The sequence below is a fragment of the Eretmochelys imbricata genome, chromosome 11 (assembly GCF_965152235.1).
Source record: "Eretmochelys imbricata isolate rEreImb1 chromosome 11, rEreImb1.hap1, whole genome shotgun sequence".
Taxonomy (NCBI): domain Eukaryota; kingdom Metazoa; phylum Chordata; order Testudines; family Cheloniidae; genus Eretmochelys; species Eretmochelys imbricata.
The window spans coordinates 3,147,377-3,166,888 of NC_135582.1; the positions used below are offsets into that span (position 1 = coordinate 3,147,377).

Below are 19,512 nucleotides of genomic sequence, written 5' to 3' on the forward strand. Positions count from 1 at the left end.
GTCTCAAGTTATCTGCAGGGCACTATCCATATAAAGGCACACAGGGGCTGGGTCAGATCCCGGACGTCGGTGCAGTTCGAGTGACCTCCCTTGCGCTGGGTCTGTTTGCATCAGCTCGGGATCGGGCCCCATCTACCAAGTGGGTGTTGGGCTCTGTCAGTGGCTGCTGCTGGTTGCGGGTTTTCTGGGCAGCGCCCTGTCAGGTCGGCCCATGGCATTGTTCCTGCCAACATCTGGCCGGCACGATCGGGGACTCGGTAATGGCCCTGTAACTTCCACTTCCCGTGCGTGTCACGGGTGCTTCAATAGAGGAGCAGGCTGCCCATCAGATTACACGGGCCCAGCTGCTGGTTACAGCCACAGGGCCAGCTCTGCCACCCGCCCCGCGTACCCCTTGCTTCTCCCTTGAACCAAGTAGGGACCAGGCACTGCCTGGTCGTCTCGGACAGGGCATGGCGCCAGCTGCTTCAGAGCGTGGGGTGCGACACTCCCTAGTGGACAATTATGGGACAACCCATGAGGGAATTGCCCTTCGAACTGCCCCCTTGCGTGCACCCTGGCCCATGCTGACACAGAAGCCTGGGCCAAGTGGCACTGCCCTCTCCTGTCCTGAAAGGGACCTGGCTGGTATCGAAGTGACAAGAGCCCTCTTGGCATATGGGGTGCAGGTCAGATGAATGGGGCAGTGCTCCACCCGGGCCCCCCTGTTGCGGGGAGGGAGCCTGCAGAACTCCCAGGTATCAAGCGTGCGTTCCCCTCTGCTCCACTAGGGGGCACTAGAGGCCTCCCGCCATCCATGCCGCCGTCCCAGTTTATCCCTTCCGGGCGCTGGAGCTGCTGAATGGCAGCCGGGGGGGAGATTTTCCTGGTGCTGCAGGGGGATCCGTAGAGATTTCGAGCCCGTCTCCTCTCCCATCGCTGCCTCTGCCTCCAGCTCTGCTCCCCTGGGCTTTCCCTCGCTCTCATGCCCCCGCACCCTGGCCTGGAAACCAGGGCAGCCCACGGGCAGGTGTGAACACGGCTCGGAATCCAGATCGCTCTGGCTGGTGGGAGAAATCCAACCCCAGCTCAACACCTTGGGATCCGCGCAGGGCAAACGCCAGTGCCTGGGGGCCCAGAACACCCAGCGGCTCACTGGGGCTGGGGGTTTGATTTAGGAGCGGTTTGGGTGGACGGCCCACGTCCTCAGAGGGATAAGGTGAAAACAACAAGAGTCTGGTGCCTACATCTTTGAGCATCTGAGCTGAGATCTTCTGTGGGGGAAGCTTATGTTGCAGTTTGAAAGCTTGTGGGTTTCACTGTTTTCTCTCTCTCTCTATTTCTGCATGCCCATCCTGGCACTCTTAGTTGAGCCTTCTAAGGTAGATCAGTTCTTCCCCAGTTTGGGTTACTGTGTCAGTCATTTGCTGGCCCCACTCCCAGAACCACTGTTAGAACAGGACCTCGTTAGGTTTATCACATCTCTTGGGACTTCTGAGCCAAACGCATGTGCGTATCTAGTGTGAGCTCTGTGTGAGGAAAGGAGTTCTGCTCAGCGAGTTTACCTGGGCACAATAACATACCCCAGCAAGCCTGCACCGTCTCCCAGGTTAGCTGGTCTGTGCGTACACAGATCAACCACAGCAGGTGATGCTGACGTGGCAAGTCAAGTTTGGATCCTATTGGAGGCCTGGAGGAGATGATCCGCTCAGTGGACTAAGGCCCAGCTTTGAACAACTAACGGTCTCGAAGGAGTTCTCTTTTGGCCAGTCAGACATTCCAGATCAGGCTGTTCCACTTTGGAGAATTCAGTGGGGACGCGTGGTCCCACCAGCCAACAGCCTTGTGCTTTGTCAGTGTTGGGTAGGTCATGAGGGCCAGGTGGACTGGGGGTGACCAGAACCGCACACAGCATTCGAGGTGGTGATGTACCATGGATTTAGACAGAAGATATCATCATGCCACTATCTTATTATGAGAGGGGTAGCCGTGTTAGTCTGTATCCACAAAAACGACGAGGAGTCCAGTGGCACCTTAAAGACTAACAGGTTTATTTGGGCATAAGCTTTCGGGGGTAAAAGCCCCACTTCTTCAGATGCATGGAGTGAAAATTACAGTGCATATTCATAAATGATCTGGAGAAAGGGGTAAATAGTGAAGTGGCAAAGTTTGCAGATGATACAAAACTACTTAAAATAGTTAAGTCCAAAGCTGACTGTGAAAAGTTACAAAGGGAATCTCACAACACTGCATGAGTGGGCAAGAAAATGGCAGATGAAATTCAGTGATGATAAATGTAAAGTAACGAATACTAGGAAAACATAATCCCAGCGATACATACAAAATGATAGGGTCTAAATTGGCTGAAAGATCTTGGAGCCATTGTGGATGATTCTCTGAAAACATCTACTCAATCTGCAGCGACAGTCAAAAACGTGAACAGAATGTCAGGAACCATCAGGAATGGGATAGATAATAAGATAGATGCAGGCATACAGTCAAGTTCTAGGCTGGGGCCGATACCAAGGATCAGAGTCCGAGTCAGGTTACAGGGTCCGGGTCAGGAGGCGAGGTCCAAATCAAGGTGAGATCAAAGCTAGGAGTTCAAGAACAGGGAGTAGGAATGATGGTGACAGCTACAGGAGAGGCGCGCTGTTGTCTGGAAGCTTCCTGGAATGCTCCCTGGGTTTATTTATATAGGGGAGGAAGCCAATCAGGAGCCATGAGGCTGCTGCCTGTCAGACCCCTTGAGGTGGGACTTCCTCTGGTCTGTGTCCTCTGGGTTGTGGGTAGTGTAACATGAGCTGGTTATAGCTTCTCCTTGGCTGGAAGCATGGAGATGCCTGCCGCTTGGCAGCTTTGAAGGCCCAGGTTTGAGACCCCTTGGGCCTTCTAGCCAGTCCTGAAACCCTCCTCCCTGGCTGTGAAGTTTCTGGCCACCCTGTTTCTGCTCAGTCGGTGCCTTTGAGTCTCAGATGAGCCTGGATCCCATGGTGTCAGCTGCCAGGGTGTCTCCTTTGGAGCAAAGGATTCTGGGGCACATTTGGAACGGCTTCCAGTGCAGGCAACTGAGCCGAAGGGTTGGTTTACAGACGGAAAGGGCTACTGAGCGGGGTATCCGGGTGGAAGGAAAGAAGCAGAGGGAATAGGGGGCAGGTGCCCAGCCCCCTTCTGCAGTGGGGAGACCAAAGCAGCTTGAACAGGCCATGCACAGACACCACTAACCTCCCGAACGCACGCTGGTTTCTGCCCCAGGTATGTCCATTACTTCAGCGGCCTGCTGTCCGGCACCATCAAAATGAACAACAAGCCCTTGTTCCTGCACCATGTCATCATGCACGGGATCCCCAACTTCGAGTCCAAAGGCGGTAAGTGTCCCCCCGGCTCCGGCACGGGAGGGCTGTTGGCTGCCCCCCAGCGTGACTCTACTTTCCAGGGGCACAGAACCTGCATGAGGGGTAGGGGGCATGGGGTGGGTAGGGTATATGCAAGCGAGACCGGAGGCTGCGTGGGCTCCAGGGTGCCATGGGCTGCCGTGTGTAGCTTCCTGCCGGTCACTATCAATGCCTTGTTGACAGGATGAGTTTGGGCCTCAGCCGTCTCTCCCCTCGCTAGGCAGGGTGACCGCTTTTCGAAAGGCTAAAGCAGGACGGGACGCATGCAGGAGCCTCACCCCTGCCCCTCCTTTCCCCCCAAAGGCTCTGCCCCCTGGCCAGGCCAGAAGCTGGAGCCGGGCCATGGTAAGCGCTGCCCAGGAAGCCCAGGCCTCTGCGGGGAGCCCCGACGTCTCCACCTGCCCTGGTGGGCATCTGGGTTGCCCAAGAGCAGCCCCGGCCTGTGTCCTGGCCCCCTGGGGCACGCCACCCAGAGCAGGTGGAGGGAAGGGCGATCACCCTGTCGCTAGCCACTGTGCAGCTCTGTGGTGGGAGCCCTAGTGTAGACAGAGCATCTTTGCCAACGGCTCATGGCCATTTCCAATGGATTCCAGAATGGAGCTGCAGTTGGGCTTATTGTGGGAACTCAGCGGTGGCCCTAACTCCGGGGGATTGCTGGCACCTCGACACACAGCCGTTAAGCAGGGGGGTTGCCATCCTCCAGTCACCAGCCCGGAAGCTGCATGGGCTCCCCTCTGTTGTCATCAGCAGGGCCTGGCTCACCCCTGGCTGGTGCACTGAGTTCTCTCCAGTGCTAGTTGTTAGGGACTCTGGACCCCAAGGGCTGTGATTGGGCCGGGGCAGCCTGCCATGTCTCACTGCGGTCTGTCAGTAGGAAGGGCGGACAACGTGTAGGGGCCTCTCTGCTCCCACCTCCACGTCTCCGGGCCGTCTGTTGTCCAGGCCTGGGGAAGGTGCTCCGAGAAGCAGGCAGGCTAGGGAAAGGTCCCCAGCACCCTGTCCCACTCCACCTGGCTGGGCTGTTTGTTTTCCTTCCTGGTGACTAATCCCCTTGGCTAACGAATGCTCCTTCTCTCCATTTCTGATCGGTGTCTTCTAGGTTGCCGGCCCTTCCTGAAGATCTACCAGGCCATGCAGCCGGTGTACACATCTGGGATCTAGTAAATATCAGCTCTCTCTTGGGTTCCTCTCTCTGCCTAGAGGCCCTTGCTTCCAGTCCCTGTGACTGTCTCCTGCCCGAGAGATGGTCCCGGTGACCCAATGGGCCTTCTGCATCTCGGACTCCGATGAGCTCGGGTGTTGGTGTGAAACATGGCTGGGTCCTGTAAGGGAAGGGGAGAGCTTGGGGTTGAAACAAGCTGCACTTTGCGCTTATGGTTAATGTTGGCCGGGGTGGGGGGAGATTTTTCTGGGGGTCCCAAATCCGCTATTGTCCCCCCAAGCCCCGCTGCAGACACATGCCGTGTAGACTCGCCCCCGACACGCGCCTGACCTGCTCCGAAGAATCCCGGCGGCATGGGCGGATCAGCGCATCTGACCTAAAAACTGCCCTCCCCTTCCGGTGTGCTTGGAGACGCCCTTCAGTTCTCCACGTGCCCAGTCCCCAGGGACTGCCACTGCCTGGGCTCTGCTGGAGGAGTCCCGCCGATCGTTTTGTGATGCCTTTTCTGCACAGGCCTTTCCGTAGCCCTCTTCCTCACCCACCCTCCCTGGTGCAGGGATGCAGCCATAAGCCAGTGCACCCGGACCTTTGAGCAGCTCAGCATCCGTCTGGCTGGGAGGGCAGGGGACCCTTACTTCCTTAGCAGGAATGGAGCTCTTACTCTGCCGCCCAGAGAGCAGGGGCACATGCTTTCTCCTCCGGCCGGGAGAGCTGCACTCCAGCTTGTCCTTTGACATATCACCTCGTGGGAAGTTTCCTGGCTGGGTCCAGAGCCCAGGTGACGGGCAGCCCCTGTCTCAGGGCGTGCGAGCGAGGCGCAGTCGAATGGGAGACAGACGATGCGCTCAGGGGGAAGTTCTCTCCCACGCAGCCAAGCAGTGCAAGGCCCTGAGGGCTCAATGGGGGACTTTGATGGTGCCCAGCCTGCACGCTGGCGGATCCTGCCCTAAGGGAGAGAGGGGAAGCCCAGGACAGTGGTCGCAAGGACAGCTGCAGTGCTGGGACACGGGACAGTGGCTGGGAAGCAGGGATGTAGCATTGTTTGTGCTCATCGGGGATCCCAAAGCACTTTGTGCATCTCCCAACCACTTGGGCTGAGGAATGGGGCTGGGAGTGTCACGAACGGGCTCTCTCATGGCATCTCCCGCCCCGTATTTCGGGGCTTCCCCCGCCCAGGAAAGCAGATGTGGGCAGGAGTGGGTGGGGGGAAGCTCAAGCACAGAACGGCACCCACCAGCTACCTCCAGCCACTCAACGACACATCGAGGCTGGGGCAAAGGTTGGGGTCAGCTCCCAGACAGGCTTCCCCAGCCCCACTTTCCAACTTTCCCCGCATTGAGCTGTCTTGCCTGGCACCCGCCTGGCTCCGGTGCTGATGTGTGCAGTGGGGAGCAGACAGTTTGGCTTCCATGTGCTAATTTGAAGCTAGAGCCCTGGGCGGTGGGATGGGGTGGGTGTATGTGCCCTGGTGGACACACTGGGTATGTCTACACTGCACTCCAACCCCGGGCTCTGACTCAGGTTTGAACCCAAGCCCCTTCCGTCCACACGCAGATCCGTCTGACTCAGGTCGGCAAGCACCGAGGACCTGGGTCTCAGGACCCTGCTAGAGGGGTGCGTCACGGTGTGAGTCCTGCTGCGACTTGGGTCCAGTCGCTGTCATTTTGCAGTGTGGACACAGCTCAAGCTGCAGACCTGAGTCAGAAGGCCTGTGTAGTGCGGTATGGACGCGTTAGCCCGGCTGTGAGACCTGGGGCCAGCAGTTGTAAATCCAGGTTTACAAGGCAGTGTGGACACTCACATGCAGGCATTGAAACCACCGAGTCCACAATTCCGGGTCCCCTAGGCGCGGGTTTGCAAAGCAGTGTAGACAAGGCCTCTGTGAACACCGTCACAGACAAGGGTGCGTGGAAAAACTCTTGTCTCCTTTCTTTTTCTTCCCTTGTCCCCTTGGCCTGTCTGACTGCACCCCTCTTCTCCCTAATATGTGACCTGCCCATACAGGACACGCCTGTTTCTAACCAGGCCTGATGCCATCTCTTCAATGAAATTTACTACAGGCCCACTCGTACCTTTCAGCTTTTAATAGCCTGTCTATGGGAAGCTGTTAATAAACCCCAAGTTTATCTCACCTGTGAAAGCTGAGCCCCAAGGCCAGCGAGTGACGAAACCACTTGGATTAACCCTCCTGGACCATTACATCCACTGGGCTGGGGGCGGGGAGGGCAAGTGAGGAAGTTGCTGGAGGTGGAAGTGACAGGCCCAGAGCCCCATAGACAGTTAGGGGCAGAGCTGTGGGGTGCTATGTACCCTGGGTCGTATCCTGCTCGAACCTCTAGACTAAGGAGTCGTCTGGTGTCCCAGTCGGGCACTGCTCCTGTATAAATGTTGATCGTTGGGTCAGGGCCCACTGGGAGAGACGGGGATGCAGTTTTGCTGCTTCTCTTTGGTTTTCCTGGGACGCTATTGAATAGTTTAGACCCCAGCAGCGACCAACTGTATATTATAATCAGCTGTCAAACGTGCTCCAGACTCTAAAGATCGGCTTTAAAAAGGGCTGCAAAATGGCAAATCCAATAGGTAGTGTTTTTCGTAGGACCTATACAAAAACAACGGCTGTCAGTGACATGATACTTGTGAGCTCCCCCTACTGGCTGGGCTGACACGGTCAGCAAGGCTGGCGTGCCGATGGGGCACGTGAACAACCACAGCTGGGCTGATTTTACGCCCCGTTCCCAGCTCAGAACTGCAGGGATTCCCCTGGGAGTGTGGGAGCTGAGTGACTAGCTCAGAGGAATTCCTGCTGGCCAGAGCCGGCTGCGCTAGGAGCTGCTACTCTCAGCCCCCATTGTGAGCGTCCGGGTGAACAAGGCCCCGCCTCACTGGCCCCCCGGGCAAGTCCTCCCCCAGGCTCCAAACCGGCATTGGGGTTGCCATGGCTTTTTCTCCACCGTCCCCTTTTGTTTTGGAAATTTCTCTGCCCCTCCTGGGTCCGTGGGGGCATCTCCAGGTTAAAAGCCTGGCAGCTGGGCTGCACCTGATGGGGGGTGGAGGGGTTGCAGGGAGCACACTGCGGGGTGCCATGGGGGGCCTGGGGTCTGTTCCTGTCTCTGCCATTAACCTGCAGCGTGACCTTCGGCAAATCATTTCCCCGCCTGCCTATTTCGCCCCTGAGCTCTTCGGAGCAGGGACTGGCCCTGTCTATCTGTACAGCACCGAGCGCAATAGGGCCCTGATCCTAGGTGGTGCCTCCAGGCGCTGCTGAACTGTATACAAAGACCGTGATGATTTTCCTGGCCTGGGGGGCAGCTGGAAACAGCAGAGGCTGCATGATGGAGCCTTTTCTCATGGCATTTCCAGCCAGGCCTCTGGCGAGCTGGGGAAAGCACCCGCCTCGCTAGGATTTCTCTCCTCGCCCACCCCCAGAGCTGCTTGAGATTGCCTGCCCCTTGGCTGATGGAGTCCTTGGGCTCTTGCATCCAGGCTGAGTTATTTCCCTCTCTCCGCAGCAACGTGCAAGGAGACAGCCAGACCAGCATCTGCATCACCATCGAGCCTGGACTGCTCCTGAAGGGAGATATCCTGGTAAGAGACTGAGAGCAGCCTGCCCTGAACCTCCCATCCAGTGAGGAGCTGGGCCCACTGGGGCTGCCAGGGGAGAAGAAACAGCCCCTGGGGGAAGGTGGAGGATAGTTTATAGGGGTAGGGAGACCCCAGCTCAAAAGCTGTGCAACACCGAGCCCTAGGGGGAGCTGCCAGTGCCTACCCCACTGTTCTGCAGGTGATGGGGAAGGGTTCCCAGCTTTGCATCTTGGTGCAACGGGGTGAACTGGTGCCTTGCAATGGCCACGTGCTCACATGGCATCAAAGCCACCTCCACGCTGCATGGCCCTTGGAAGCACTGCAGGATCCGTCCGCTCTGCCCTGTTGCAGTCCAGCCAGTTACCCAGATAGGAGGGTGCGCGACAGCTGGGAAGAGAGGAGAGAAACCACTCCCGCTAGGCCAGCTAGATAAGGAGAGGCGGCGAGACCGAGACCCGGCATTGCCCAAGGCTCGCTGGGGTGTTTCCTGGTTGGGTTATGGAGAGGCTGACACCTCTTCCCTTCTCCCGGACAGCTGAAATGCTACCACAAGAAGTTCCGCAGCCCGACCCGAGACGTCATTTTCCGGGTGCAGTTCCACACCTGCGCCATCCATGACCTCGGCATTGTCTTCGGGAAGGAGGACCTGGACGAAGCCTTTAAAGGTGATTGCGTCGTTCTTGCCAGGCGGGGAGAGGGATGTGGGACCCAGCCTGGATGGGGGAATCTTGTGCCGCTCATGGTTTGGGGGGTTTATTGATGAGTTACTGTGACGAAGTGGGACTGTTCTTAATGTTTCCTCTGAATAGTGTGGGGGTGCCTTAAGGCAGTTCTTAAGTATCTAGGTGGTGGGGTAAGGGTGTATGATCCTTGCAGAGCCCTAGAGGGCAGGTGTGTGCAGGGGTCTGAACACAGAGAATGGCCGACACCCTGTTTCCTGGCCACTGATGGCCTGGGCCCTTTCCCCCTGCGAGGTGAGAGCTAAAGGGTTGCAGAACAAAGGAATCCGGTGACCTTCTGGCCCTGGAAAGGGACAAAGCCCAGAGGAGGAGGGACTGGAGAGAGTTTCAGTTTGGGGTTGGCTGGAGACATGGAGAGAAGTGCAGACGTGGTTGTCTGGCTCACTGCCCCCCAAAATGGATCCAGCTGAGGGGTCCCGTTCTCTGTACCTACAAGCTCTGTTTTAGACCATGTTCCTGTCGTCTACTAAACCTCTGTTTTACTGGCTGGCTGAGAGTCACATCTGTCTGCGGAGTTGGGGTGCAGGACCCTCTGGCTTCCCCAGGAGCCCCGCCTGAGCGGACTGGCTGTGGGAAGTGCATGGAGGGGCAGAGGAGGCTGAATGCTCCGAGGTCAGACCCAGAAAGGTGGAAGCCGGGTGAGCTGTGTGTCCTGAAGACAGGCTGCTCACAGAAAGGAGACTTCCCCAGACTTCCCCAGAGTCCTGACTGGCTTCTCAGGTAGCATTTCCACAGCATTGCCCGGGGACTCCGTGACAGTTACTTTGCCTGCTTGGTTTTCACATTTCTGCTCCACTGCGGTTCTGATACAGCTCCTATGACTAGGGTGTCTGGGAACATAGATATATCAGCTCCGCACTGGGGGACTTTGGTGATTTTCAGAGGACTTGGAATATCAGAATCCCAATGTGCTCCCCAAACTGTCTCTGCTTCTCTCTCTGTAGCATATCTAGCTGTTATCCAGGTTCAATCTGCCTGGGGGACCTGGGGCGACGCCTTTCTCGACATTAAAAGTGCAATGGGATCTGTAATGACCTCTTTGGTTTTGGTTTTATCTAAGATGGTTGCACAGCACTTCCCAACACCATGGTAGCGCACTGATCCAGTGCCAGCCTACTGGAAAGGGCATCACCAGCGCCACGTCTTCCAAATCTGGGCTGTCTTTGGCCTCTCTAGTCCCACCCCTCCTTATTTGTGAGATCCGATTAGCTCATTCATGGGCTGTCTGCCTACCTAGGCTCTTACGTGGCCCTTCTACCACCATGTCTCAGCACCGGAAGTTGGGAATGTCCCACCGATGCACATGGAGGTTCACGCCTGCTCCTGTCTAGGGCAGCTGTAAGGAATCTCTGCCAACCTCAGCTCATTGGGAAGTTGCTCTCAACATCTCGTCCAGCTACCAGTGGGTACCAGCCTGAGACGGGGGTTTTCCACTTGATGCAAACCTGCCCACTAGACCCGACTGGGAGTTTTCATACCTGCATCCTACCCTCCACGTCCATGTGACTACAGTGAGCTGAACGTGGTCAATAAACACACAATGCCTGGAGAGTAGATGGTATTTTTCTTGCCTCCAGCAGCACTGTATATCCTAAGTGGTCCCCATTGATAATTCATTGGGTCAGTCAGTCTGTTCATCCATCCATAGGCTGCTGTTGGGTGAAGGTCCCTTCAGCTCTGCCCCGGTCATTCCTCTGAATCATCTCCTCTCAGTTCTGCTCGGGGTTCCTGCCACTCGTCCATCTACAGCTGGTTGGTCTACAGCCAAGAAAAATCAAAATTTTCTGACCACAAAACTTGCAGTTTTCTACAGCCACCCATCCGTTCTGAGCCACCCGTCCACAATTATCAGCCGCTTTTAAGCCCTACTGGAGGACTCGTGCACAAAGCTGGTTGGAAATCTTTTATCGAAACAAATTTTTTGATTAAAAATAACTTTTTGGTGAAAGGGAAATTTTAGGGGAAAAAATTCCATTTTCGATGAAAATGAAAACAAAAAAAAAAGAAAAAGAATTCAGCGAGAAATTGAAACAAAATCAGTTTTTTCCCTTTGTTGAAATTTTACGGAAGACAGAGAATCATTTCCTGACCGGCTCTCTGCCTGAACCTCTGCTGCTTCCCTCCACCCTCATCTTCAGGTCCCTGCCCTACCGCAGGGTGAAGGTCTCTTCTGCATTGCTCCTGTCCAGCCAGCTCTACCGTCCGCTCTCCTCCTCTGCAGATCACTGACCTGGGGGTGATCTCCCTCTGTAGCAGCTGCTCTGTCTCTCCGCCCACATCACTGCAGGGGAGAGACCTGGCATTGCTCCGTCCCTATCAGCTGCTTTCATCCCCGGTGCAGGCTGAAGGTCTCTTCCTCGCTCCTCAGGCCGGATGGGTTTGCCTGCAATCTACATGTGTGGCCAGGGATGTCACCCTGCTCGCCAAGTTGTCTTCCCCAAGCTGCACCATGGGGTTGAACTCGCTGGGGGTGGTTGCCCCCCTGGCATCTCTCATGGGTTCTTCAGCAGACTGATCCCACTGCCGGAGTCATGCCTGGGTCACTCAAACCACTGTTCACTTGCCGGCTGGTCCGGTAACACGTGCTGTTACTCGGTCTTCTGCACCGTCAGAGCGCCGCGGTACAAAGGCGTCCCCTAGCTGCAGCAGCTCGCCCTTGGACACAAGTCCGCTGGATTCAGCGAGTAATTTACAACCATGCCCCAGAGAGGCGGGGAGGTGAAACATGACGCTCCGGAAATACCCGACGTGATGCACTTCACGCGGGGGCTGTGCCAGCGACTGTTGCCCTAAGCCCTGGAACAATATTAGTCACTCCAGCATGGACACTGTGACGTTTTTACAGCTTGCAAGGGCGGGCAGGGGATGGGTGTCAGACTCTAGACCATGATGAAGTACTTTTGATGGAGCGTGGTGCTGAGGATGTATTTCTTAATGTAATGAACCTTTGGCCCTGGAGCAGGCTCCCCAGCTCAGGTTCCCCTGCGTAGATCTCTCACCTTCGCCTGTTTTAAGTCTCAAGAGTTGATTGAATTGGAGAGCGAAGGGAGGAAGCCACAAAGTGGAGCTGGTGGCCAAGGATCACTCGTTATTTCCATCGGAGGCGTGTCTCGGGCCTCCCCCAGTGGGAAGGACTCCCCATTACAGCAGCGACTGACAGTGGGGTGGAGAATGTTGCTCAGATGTTCTGATGTTGAGCACGGTGTGAAAGGCCGATGGGGCACTCCCTTGTTGAGTGGCGGGGGACACCTTTCTTGGGGGTGTGTTGGCGGCTTATGGGGTCCTCCATCTCTATGGAGTCAATGACTGGAGGGGGCTGCCATCCAAAGGCCGGTCTCTGTGAAATGGTGTCATGGGCCTTAGTCCATTTCCTAGCTGGGATTCAGCCGTGTCTCTAAATCGGCACTGATTGGCCCTTTGTGGTTGACCCCAGCAGGGAGGCTAAGAACAGAATGGCCATGGAGGTAGAACGCACGCTGGCAATTGTGGTTCAGTGGTGGTTGAACGCACACGGGTAGGGGACTGTGCTCCTGGCAGGACTGTGTCATCCCTGCTTTATAGGCATCAGACCCTGAGCGGCAGGGGATGGATCACTTGATGATTCCCCGTTCTGTTCATTCCCTCTGGGGCACCGGGCATTGGCCGCTGTCGGAAGACAGGATACTGGGCTAGACGGCCGTTCTTATGTTTTTATGTTTGATGAATCCGGGGCTCTTTCTCCACAGTTGGGAGTCTGACATTTTACCCAGGCTAAGCTCTCATGGTGGAAACAGCAAAGGGTTGCCCATGGCCTTGCCCGTTGGTGAGCCACTTCTGGACTCCCCTTGCCAAGGGCCGCTGGGGCTGTGGTGGGATCAGTGCTAAGGCTCTAGTTAGGTGCAGGAGATTCTCGTGATAAAGACCAAGGTCCCTGTTATTGCCCGACTGTCCTGAACACAGGTGCTTGTGTGTCGGTTTCCTTGGTGCTGGCTTTGGGGAGGCGACTTGGCTGCTGCTCCCGCGGGTTGGACACACACTGAGTTTCCTGTGTTCCGTTTCCATCCTAGACGACCGGTTTCCGGAGTATGGGAAGGTGGAGTTTGTGTTTTCGTACGGCCCGGAGAAGATCCAAGGTACGGCCGGTGGCCCTTCTGCATGGGGCATTGCAGCCCAAAGTTACTAATCCCTGAGCCCCTTCCTCCCCCTTCCCACTTCTTCCAGTGCCTGCCACCTCTGCTCCCGTCCCCTTCAGCCCCTGCTCTTCTCCTTGCATCATACTCCCTGCCCCTGTGCCAGCACCCCACTGGTGCTGGGCAGCTCCTTGGTGGGTGAGTGTGGGCGAAGGGGCCCTGCTGCCAGGCGCTGAGCATGCCCCCTGTGTGGGGGCCAGTCTCGTACTGCTCAGTAATACAGCCTTGCTTGCAATGAGGCATCCCCGTGGTGACCTGTCCGGGCAGGGGAGCAGCCCCCATCCCCTCCTCCACCTTCACGGAGGCCAGAGCCCATCTCTGGGCAGGACACACAGGGAGCTGCTGGTCCCGGAGCCTTTCCAGGAAGGGCTTGTAGGCCCCCTCCTTGGGGCCGGTAGGGGAACTGGGTCCCAGCCTCGCCCCTGGGTTCCAGCCCAGAGCCCTGTACTGTGCAGCTGGGCTGGACCTTTTCTCCCTATTGCAATTTTCCCTGGGAAACTTCCTACCTTGCCTCTTTATGACCCCTCTGGGTTTCCCAGTCTCTTCCCTGGCTAATCAGGGTCTCTCCGAGGACCCCTGCCTGAGAGCTTTCCTCCCTCTCTCCCTGCTCTTAGCCTCTTTTCCTGCTCTGGCTCCCCTCTGCTGAGTCAGGGCCCTGCAGTCTCTTACCTCCAGCTCTTTCTCCACTGGACCCTCTTGGAGCTTAAACCTGGCTCCTTTTACACAGGAATCATCTAGTTCATAGGTTCTTAGAGTCCAAGGCCAACGGACCATTGGGACCATCTCATCTGACCCCTCCTCCCCCCCCCCCCCCGGCCATAGAGGTGCCCCAAAACAATTCCTAGAGAAGGTCTTCTGGGAAAAAAAATCCAATCGGGATTGAAAAATTGTCAGTGATGGAGAACTGACCATGACCCTGGTAAATTGTTCCTTCCAAGGGCGAATTACTCCAACAGTTACACCTCATTTCCAGTCTGAATTTGTCTAGCTTTGACTTCCAGCCACTGGATCGTGTTAGACCTTCGTCCGCTAGACTGAGGAGCGCCTTATCAAATGTTTGTTCCCTGAGTAGGTGCTTAAAGACTGTGATCAAGTCACCCCTTAACCGTCTCTTTGTTAAGCTACATAGACTGAGGTCTTTGAGTCTGTCATTATAAGTCAGGTTTTCTAATCCTTTAGTGGTACTCGTGTGGTTCTTCTTTGACCCCCCTCCAATTTATCAACATCCTCCTGGAACTGTGGGCACCAGAACTGGACCCAGGATTCCAGCAGCGGTCGCACTAGTGCCCAATCCAGAGATGAAATAACTCGAGATCCCCCTGTTGATGCAGCCCAGAATCGCATTAGCTCTTTTGGCCCCAGCGTCACGTTGGGAGCTCATGTTGAGTTGATTACCCACCACGACCCCCAAATCTTGTTCAGAGTCATTTCTTCCCGCTCAAGAGTTCCCCATCCTGTGAGTATGGTCTCCATTCTTTGTTCCTAGATGAATATGTTTACATTTAGCTGTATTAAAACACATAGTGTTTGCTTGAGCCCAGTTTACTAAGCGATCCAGGTTGCTCTGGATCAGTGACCTGTCCTCTTCTTTATTTACCCCTCTCCCAACTGTTGCGTCTTCTGCAAACTTTATCAGTGATGATTTCAGGTCATTGATAAAGATGGTAAATAGCGTAGGGCCAAGAACCAATCCCTGCAGACCTGACTAGAAACATACCTGTTAAAATGATGATTCCCTATTTACAGTTACATTTTGAGACCTATCAGTTAGCCAGTTTTTAATCTATGTAATGTGTCCCAAGTTAATTTTATATTATTCCAGTATTTTAATCAAAATGTTGCTCAGTACCAAATCAAATGGCTTACAGAAGTCTCTATATATTATGATATATACCTTTATCAATCAAATTTGTTATCTCATCAAATAAAGTTATCAAGTTAGTTTTCCATAAACCTATGTTGATTTGCATTGATTACATTACCCTCCTTTAGCTCATTGTTAATTGAGTCCCATAGGAGCCGCTCCATTATCTTGCCAGGGATTGATGTCAGGCTGACAGGCTTATAATTACCTGGTCATCCCATTTACCCTTTTAAAAATTGGCACATTTGCTTTCTTCCAGTCTTCTGGAACTTCCCTAGTGTTCCAAGACTTACTGAAAGTCAACATGATGGTCCAGTGAACTCCTCAGCCAGCTCTTTTAAAACTCTTGGATGCAAGTTATCTGGACCTCTGATTTGAAAAGTCCAACTTTAGTAGTTCCTGTTCAGCATCCTCCAGAGATACTAATGGGAATGGAAAGAGTGTTATCATCACCATATGAAAGTGGGGCTCATCCTGTAATCAGGCTTGGTTTAGCCACTGGCGCTCTACCCCAGAGAAAGCCGCTCTGTTACAGTACCCCTCAGTCTGTGCATCCGTATACATGACCTTCTGTCACTGTCCATCCCCATACATGTCCTTGTGTCTGTCTTGTTTGCGCCTTTCTGTCCATCCACATACACGCCCCTCTGTCTGGCCCCATACATCTCCCTCTGTCCGTCTGTCTGTTTGGTCAGGAAGAGCTTCCTGACAGTTAGATCTACTAGTTCACAGGATGCCCTGAGCAGGGAAGTGCTGGGAGTCCAGTGTCAGGCAGGATAACCCCTGGTGAATGACTGATTGGAACAGCCTGGCTTTGGCTGAGAGACAGAGTAGGTCCTGTGATGAGTCTTTCCCATCTCCAGAGGCTATGATTCCTTTCCTCTTCCTTTTGTCCTGCCTTTTCCCCCTTTCTCCTTTCACTTCCTGTCTCTTTCTAATAACCCAGCCTCTCCCATCTCTCCGCACGCCCCCAATCCTGCCCGGCCTGTTCCCGTCTCTCCCCTTGAAGTCCAACACACCACACCCGTGTGTAGCTTCGGCCTCCTTTACTGACTCACCTCCGCTTGCCCCCAGGGATGGAACATCTGGAGAACGGCCCCAGCGTCTCTGTGGATTACAACACCTCGGACCCCCTCATCCGATGGGACTCCTACGACAACTTCAACATCCGCCGAGAGGACAGCCTGGAGGGTACGTGGGCTGGTCCCCATGAGGCCCACAAACCTCCGGACACAGGTCATTGTTATAACATATTATTATATTGCTGTGGCCCCTGTGAGAGCCCTTGATGTGCCAGGCACCGTGCAGACAAGTCATAAAGAAGGCAGTCGCTTCCCCAGAGAGCTCCTGATCTTGGGGGTCAGACAGGTGGATGAGACAGACAAATGGCGGGCTGGGTGGAGGAGGTGGCGATAGGGCCCTCTGGTCTTCCAGCTACGTCTGTGTGCTCGGAAATAAGTGCGGGGAGCTATTTAGATTTATAAACAAGAGACACCTGTCTTGAGGCTGCGGCCGCCTCTGAGAGCGGATTAAAAATACAGTAGCTCAATATTATTGATGGGAGCGATGGAGCCAGGCCCATGGCGTATGCCGGTTACGCGGCAAGGCTAGGACCAAGCTATTCCCCACGTTGGCATGCTCAAGACCCAGCAGCCATCTGGGCCATCAGCCCTTGCAGCTCACAAGCTGGGGGTGAGGGGCGCTCTTGCAGGATTGTTTGGGGGGGCACATTCCAGAGGCAAAGGGTCCCTCCTTGAACCCCCTACCTCCTTTATACAGAGGAAGTCTAGCATCAGCATCCCCTGCATGTGACCTGCGGAGAGAGGGGGTCTTGCAGGGAAGTTCAAACCTGAAGTTAACAGGCAAAAGGGGGTATAGGAATCCGAGTGTGTTATTTATGGAGCCCTCATCCCTGTTTAAGTTCTAACCCCCGCCTCACTGCCCGCAGGGCTCGGTCCTTCCAGCTCAGGGGCGGGCGCCTTGGCGGGGTAGCGCTGGGGGGAAGCTGGCATTGCAGCTGCCCATGCTGGAGCTGCTCGGTGGGATGGGACAGGCCTCCTGTCTCTAGGGCTGTGGATCCAGCCCCTCGCTACCAGTCTGGAGTTTGGAGAGGGCATCCTGGCCTTGCCAAGCCTGAGTGAATCCTGAGTGCTGGGTAGATTTTGCCTTCCCTGGGAGAGGGGCCAGGGGTCTCAGGCCAGAAGGGCTCAAAGTGCCCTGTGCTTGAGGCAGATACGGCTCAAGAGAGCCAGGGAGCGGGGCAGAGGGCAACACAACCCTTCTCTCTCGCTCCTTCCCTACCTGCCGTTCCTCGACAGCCCTGCTGGTACTGGCGGCTGGGACCCGTCACTTGCTCTGGGTTCCAGGCCGCCGAGAGGTGAGGCTTGCAGGGCGTGGGCAGGCAGGGAGACAGGCAGGCAGCGAGTGGTGCTGCATGGTGGAGAACCATCATCCCACCTGCCTCCCGTACCCAGGCCTGTCAGCTCCTCAGGGTCTCGGCAGCCGCTTCCGTGGCCTGCAGGCAGCGAGGGTGACGGGCGGCCCTGGCCCGAGAGAGCTGGGATCGTTGTGGGTCTGAGTCGGGGGCTCAGATAAGCTGCCCAGAGTGCCGGGGTTCGTGCAGACCGCCCCGTTCTGCAGAGCTGGGCTGGGGATCTCACTGGAATAGCTTCGCTGGCTCCTGGCCAGAGCCCAGACACGCCAAGTTCCCAGAGAAACGAGACGCAGGGCCAGACGGATTGACTCCAGCAGAGGGTGATTATCAGAAACGGGAGCCCTGCTGGCGGGTGCAGGACTATCATAGAATCATAGAATATTAGGAGACCTCAGGGAGGTCATTTCCAAGACGCAGAAGAAGACTCGGTCCCTGCCCCAGGATCTTGTGATCCAAACAAATGCACCATTAATATATGTGGGGAGGGGATGGCGGGGACCTCGGCCTGGGTGGCGGGCTGTTACTGCTTCAATGCTTTGTCTTCCCGACATGCACGTGGACCGCGGCTCGTGCTTGTTCTAGATCCCAGCAAGGCGGGCGATGGCATTTGGGATCTCGTCCCAGACAGGGCACCGTCGCGGGTGCGTCAGAGAAAGCTGGCCTCCCCGCGCCCCATCACAGGGAGGCAGAGCCGACGCCTGGCACTCGGCCGAGGCTGTGCAGCCCGAGGGTTATTACCCAGCCGTGAAAGCGTTTGAGCTCCCATCCTAGCATAGCGCAGCTGCCAGCCGCTGGAGGGGGCGACTGGGTTTTGGGATTGGCAAGAGGGAGCCACTCAGCTGAACAGCAAGAAGGGGCTTAGTCTGAATGTCCATGCCGTACCGGGGGTTAGTTTCTGAAGGGGGTGGGGACTGTTGGGTGTGGAGAGCCACTCAGCTGCACGGCTTAGAGCTGGGGGGGTCTCAGCATGGCCCAGGGACTAGGTGCAGCAAGGGCAGAGGGGGCAGGACGGGGGTCCTCTCTGGCCGTGGGAATGACCCCACAGTCCCTGCCAAGGCAATGGAGTGTGAAGTCACAAGCAGTAGCACCAGGGAGGAGAGGGACTGTAATGGGAGTCCAGCTGGCTGCACTGAGGGTCAGTGGGTTGTTGGCCGTGGAAAGTGAGAGAGTAGAAAGGGCTACAGTGTCTGAGCCCAGTCACTAGCCCACGGCGATCCAGCCAGCCATGGAGAATGCAGAGTGCAGAAAACCTGGAAGAGAAAAGCCAGGGGGCACGTGCCTGGGAAAGTTGTTATTTATTATTAACCTTCTGTCCTTCCCTGGTGCTTCCCATCCAGGGGGTCTCAGCATGCTTTATACCTCACAGCTACCATGTAACACCAGCGGTATTTAGTGCTTGTCTGACCACACACACACACACTCACACTCTAGATCTAAAGCACTTGACAAAGGAAGGTCGGTCTCATTAATCCCATTTTACAGATGGGGAAACTGAGGCACAAAGAGGGGAGAGCGGCTTGTCCAAGGACTCCCCCCTCCTTCCCACCGGCGATCCAGGAGTCAAACCCAGATTTTACAGGATGATTAGCCTGGGGTTAGCCTTGAGTCTCATTTTCTGTTGTTCGCGCTATCACAGATTTGGGCAAATCGCATGACTAATCTGTGCCACAGTTTCCCCATCTGTGGAAAGGGGGTAATTCTATCTACCTACCTGACCTGTGGGGGAGTGGGCTAAGGCTTTGGACCTAGCAGATCAGCAGCACTGTAGATAGGCAGAGTATTCCCTCTTTGCTTTTTGCTCCTGCCCCTTCGCCTCTTGGTCATCCTTGACCATTGGTGTTGGGTTGCAGGGAGCAGATGGTGTTTTTATTTTGAAGGTGTATGGGGCATGTGTCCCTGGCTCCCTGGACATTTGCCTGACTGTCAGATGCCCAGTCCTTGCTGCCGCCACCGGGGTGACGTGAGTGTTTACAAACTGCCCAGCTTGATGTATGAGCAAGCAGAGCCTGCATTGCTTCTATGGGCGCCCCAGGGGTCTGTCCAGTTCTGGACATCTTGGCTTCTTCTGTGTCCTGCGGGCTGCGAGCGCTGCACTCGGGAGTCCTGAGTAAAATCTCCCCCTCCCCATGGTTTGGTTCACAGTGTGGGCATGGAAAGCTGGCAAGGGGCAGCCGCCGAATTCCTGGC

General features: G+C 55.6%; 1 protein-coding gene across 1 annotated transcript in view; it reads left to right on the plus strand.

Annotated features, from left to right (window-relative positions):
- TNS1 (tensin 1) overlaps positions 1-19,512 on the plus strand; it is a 132,151-nt gene that overhangs the window by 16,263 nt on the left and 96,376 nt on the right. Inside the window, exons 8-13 of the mRNA XM_077829448.1 lie at positions 3,235-3,347; positions 4,474-4,534; positions 8,046-8,121; positions 8,654-8,783; positions 12,905-12,970; positions 15,966-16,127. Of these exons, the coding sequence (XP_077685574.1) occupies positions 3,235-3,347; positions 4,474-4,534; positions 8,046-8,121; positions 8,654-8,783; positions 12,905-12,970; positions 15,966-16,127 (608 nt within the window). The remainder of the gene's footprint in view (positions 1-3,234; positions 3,348-4,473; positions 4,535-8,045; positions 8,122-8,653; positions 8,784-12,904; positions 12,971-15,965; positions 16,128-19,512) is intronic.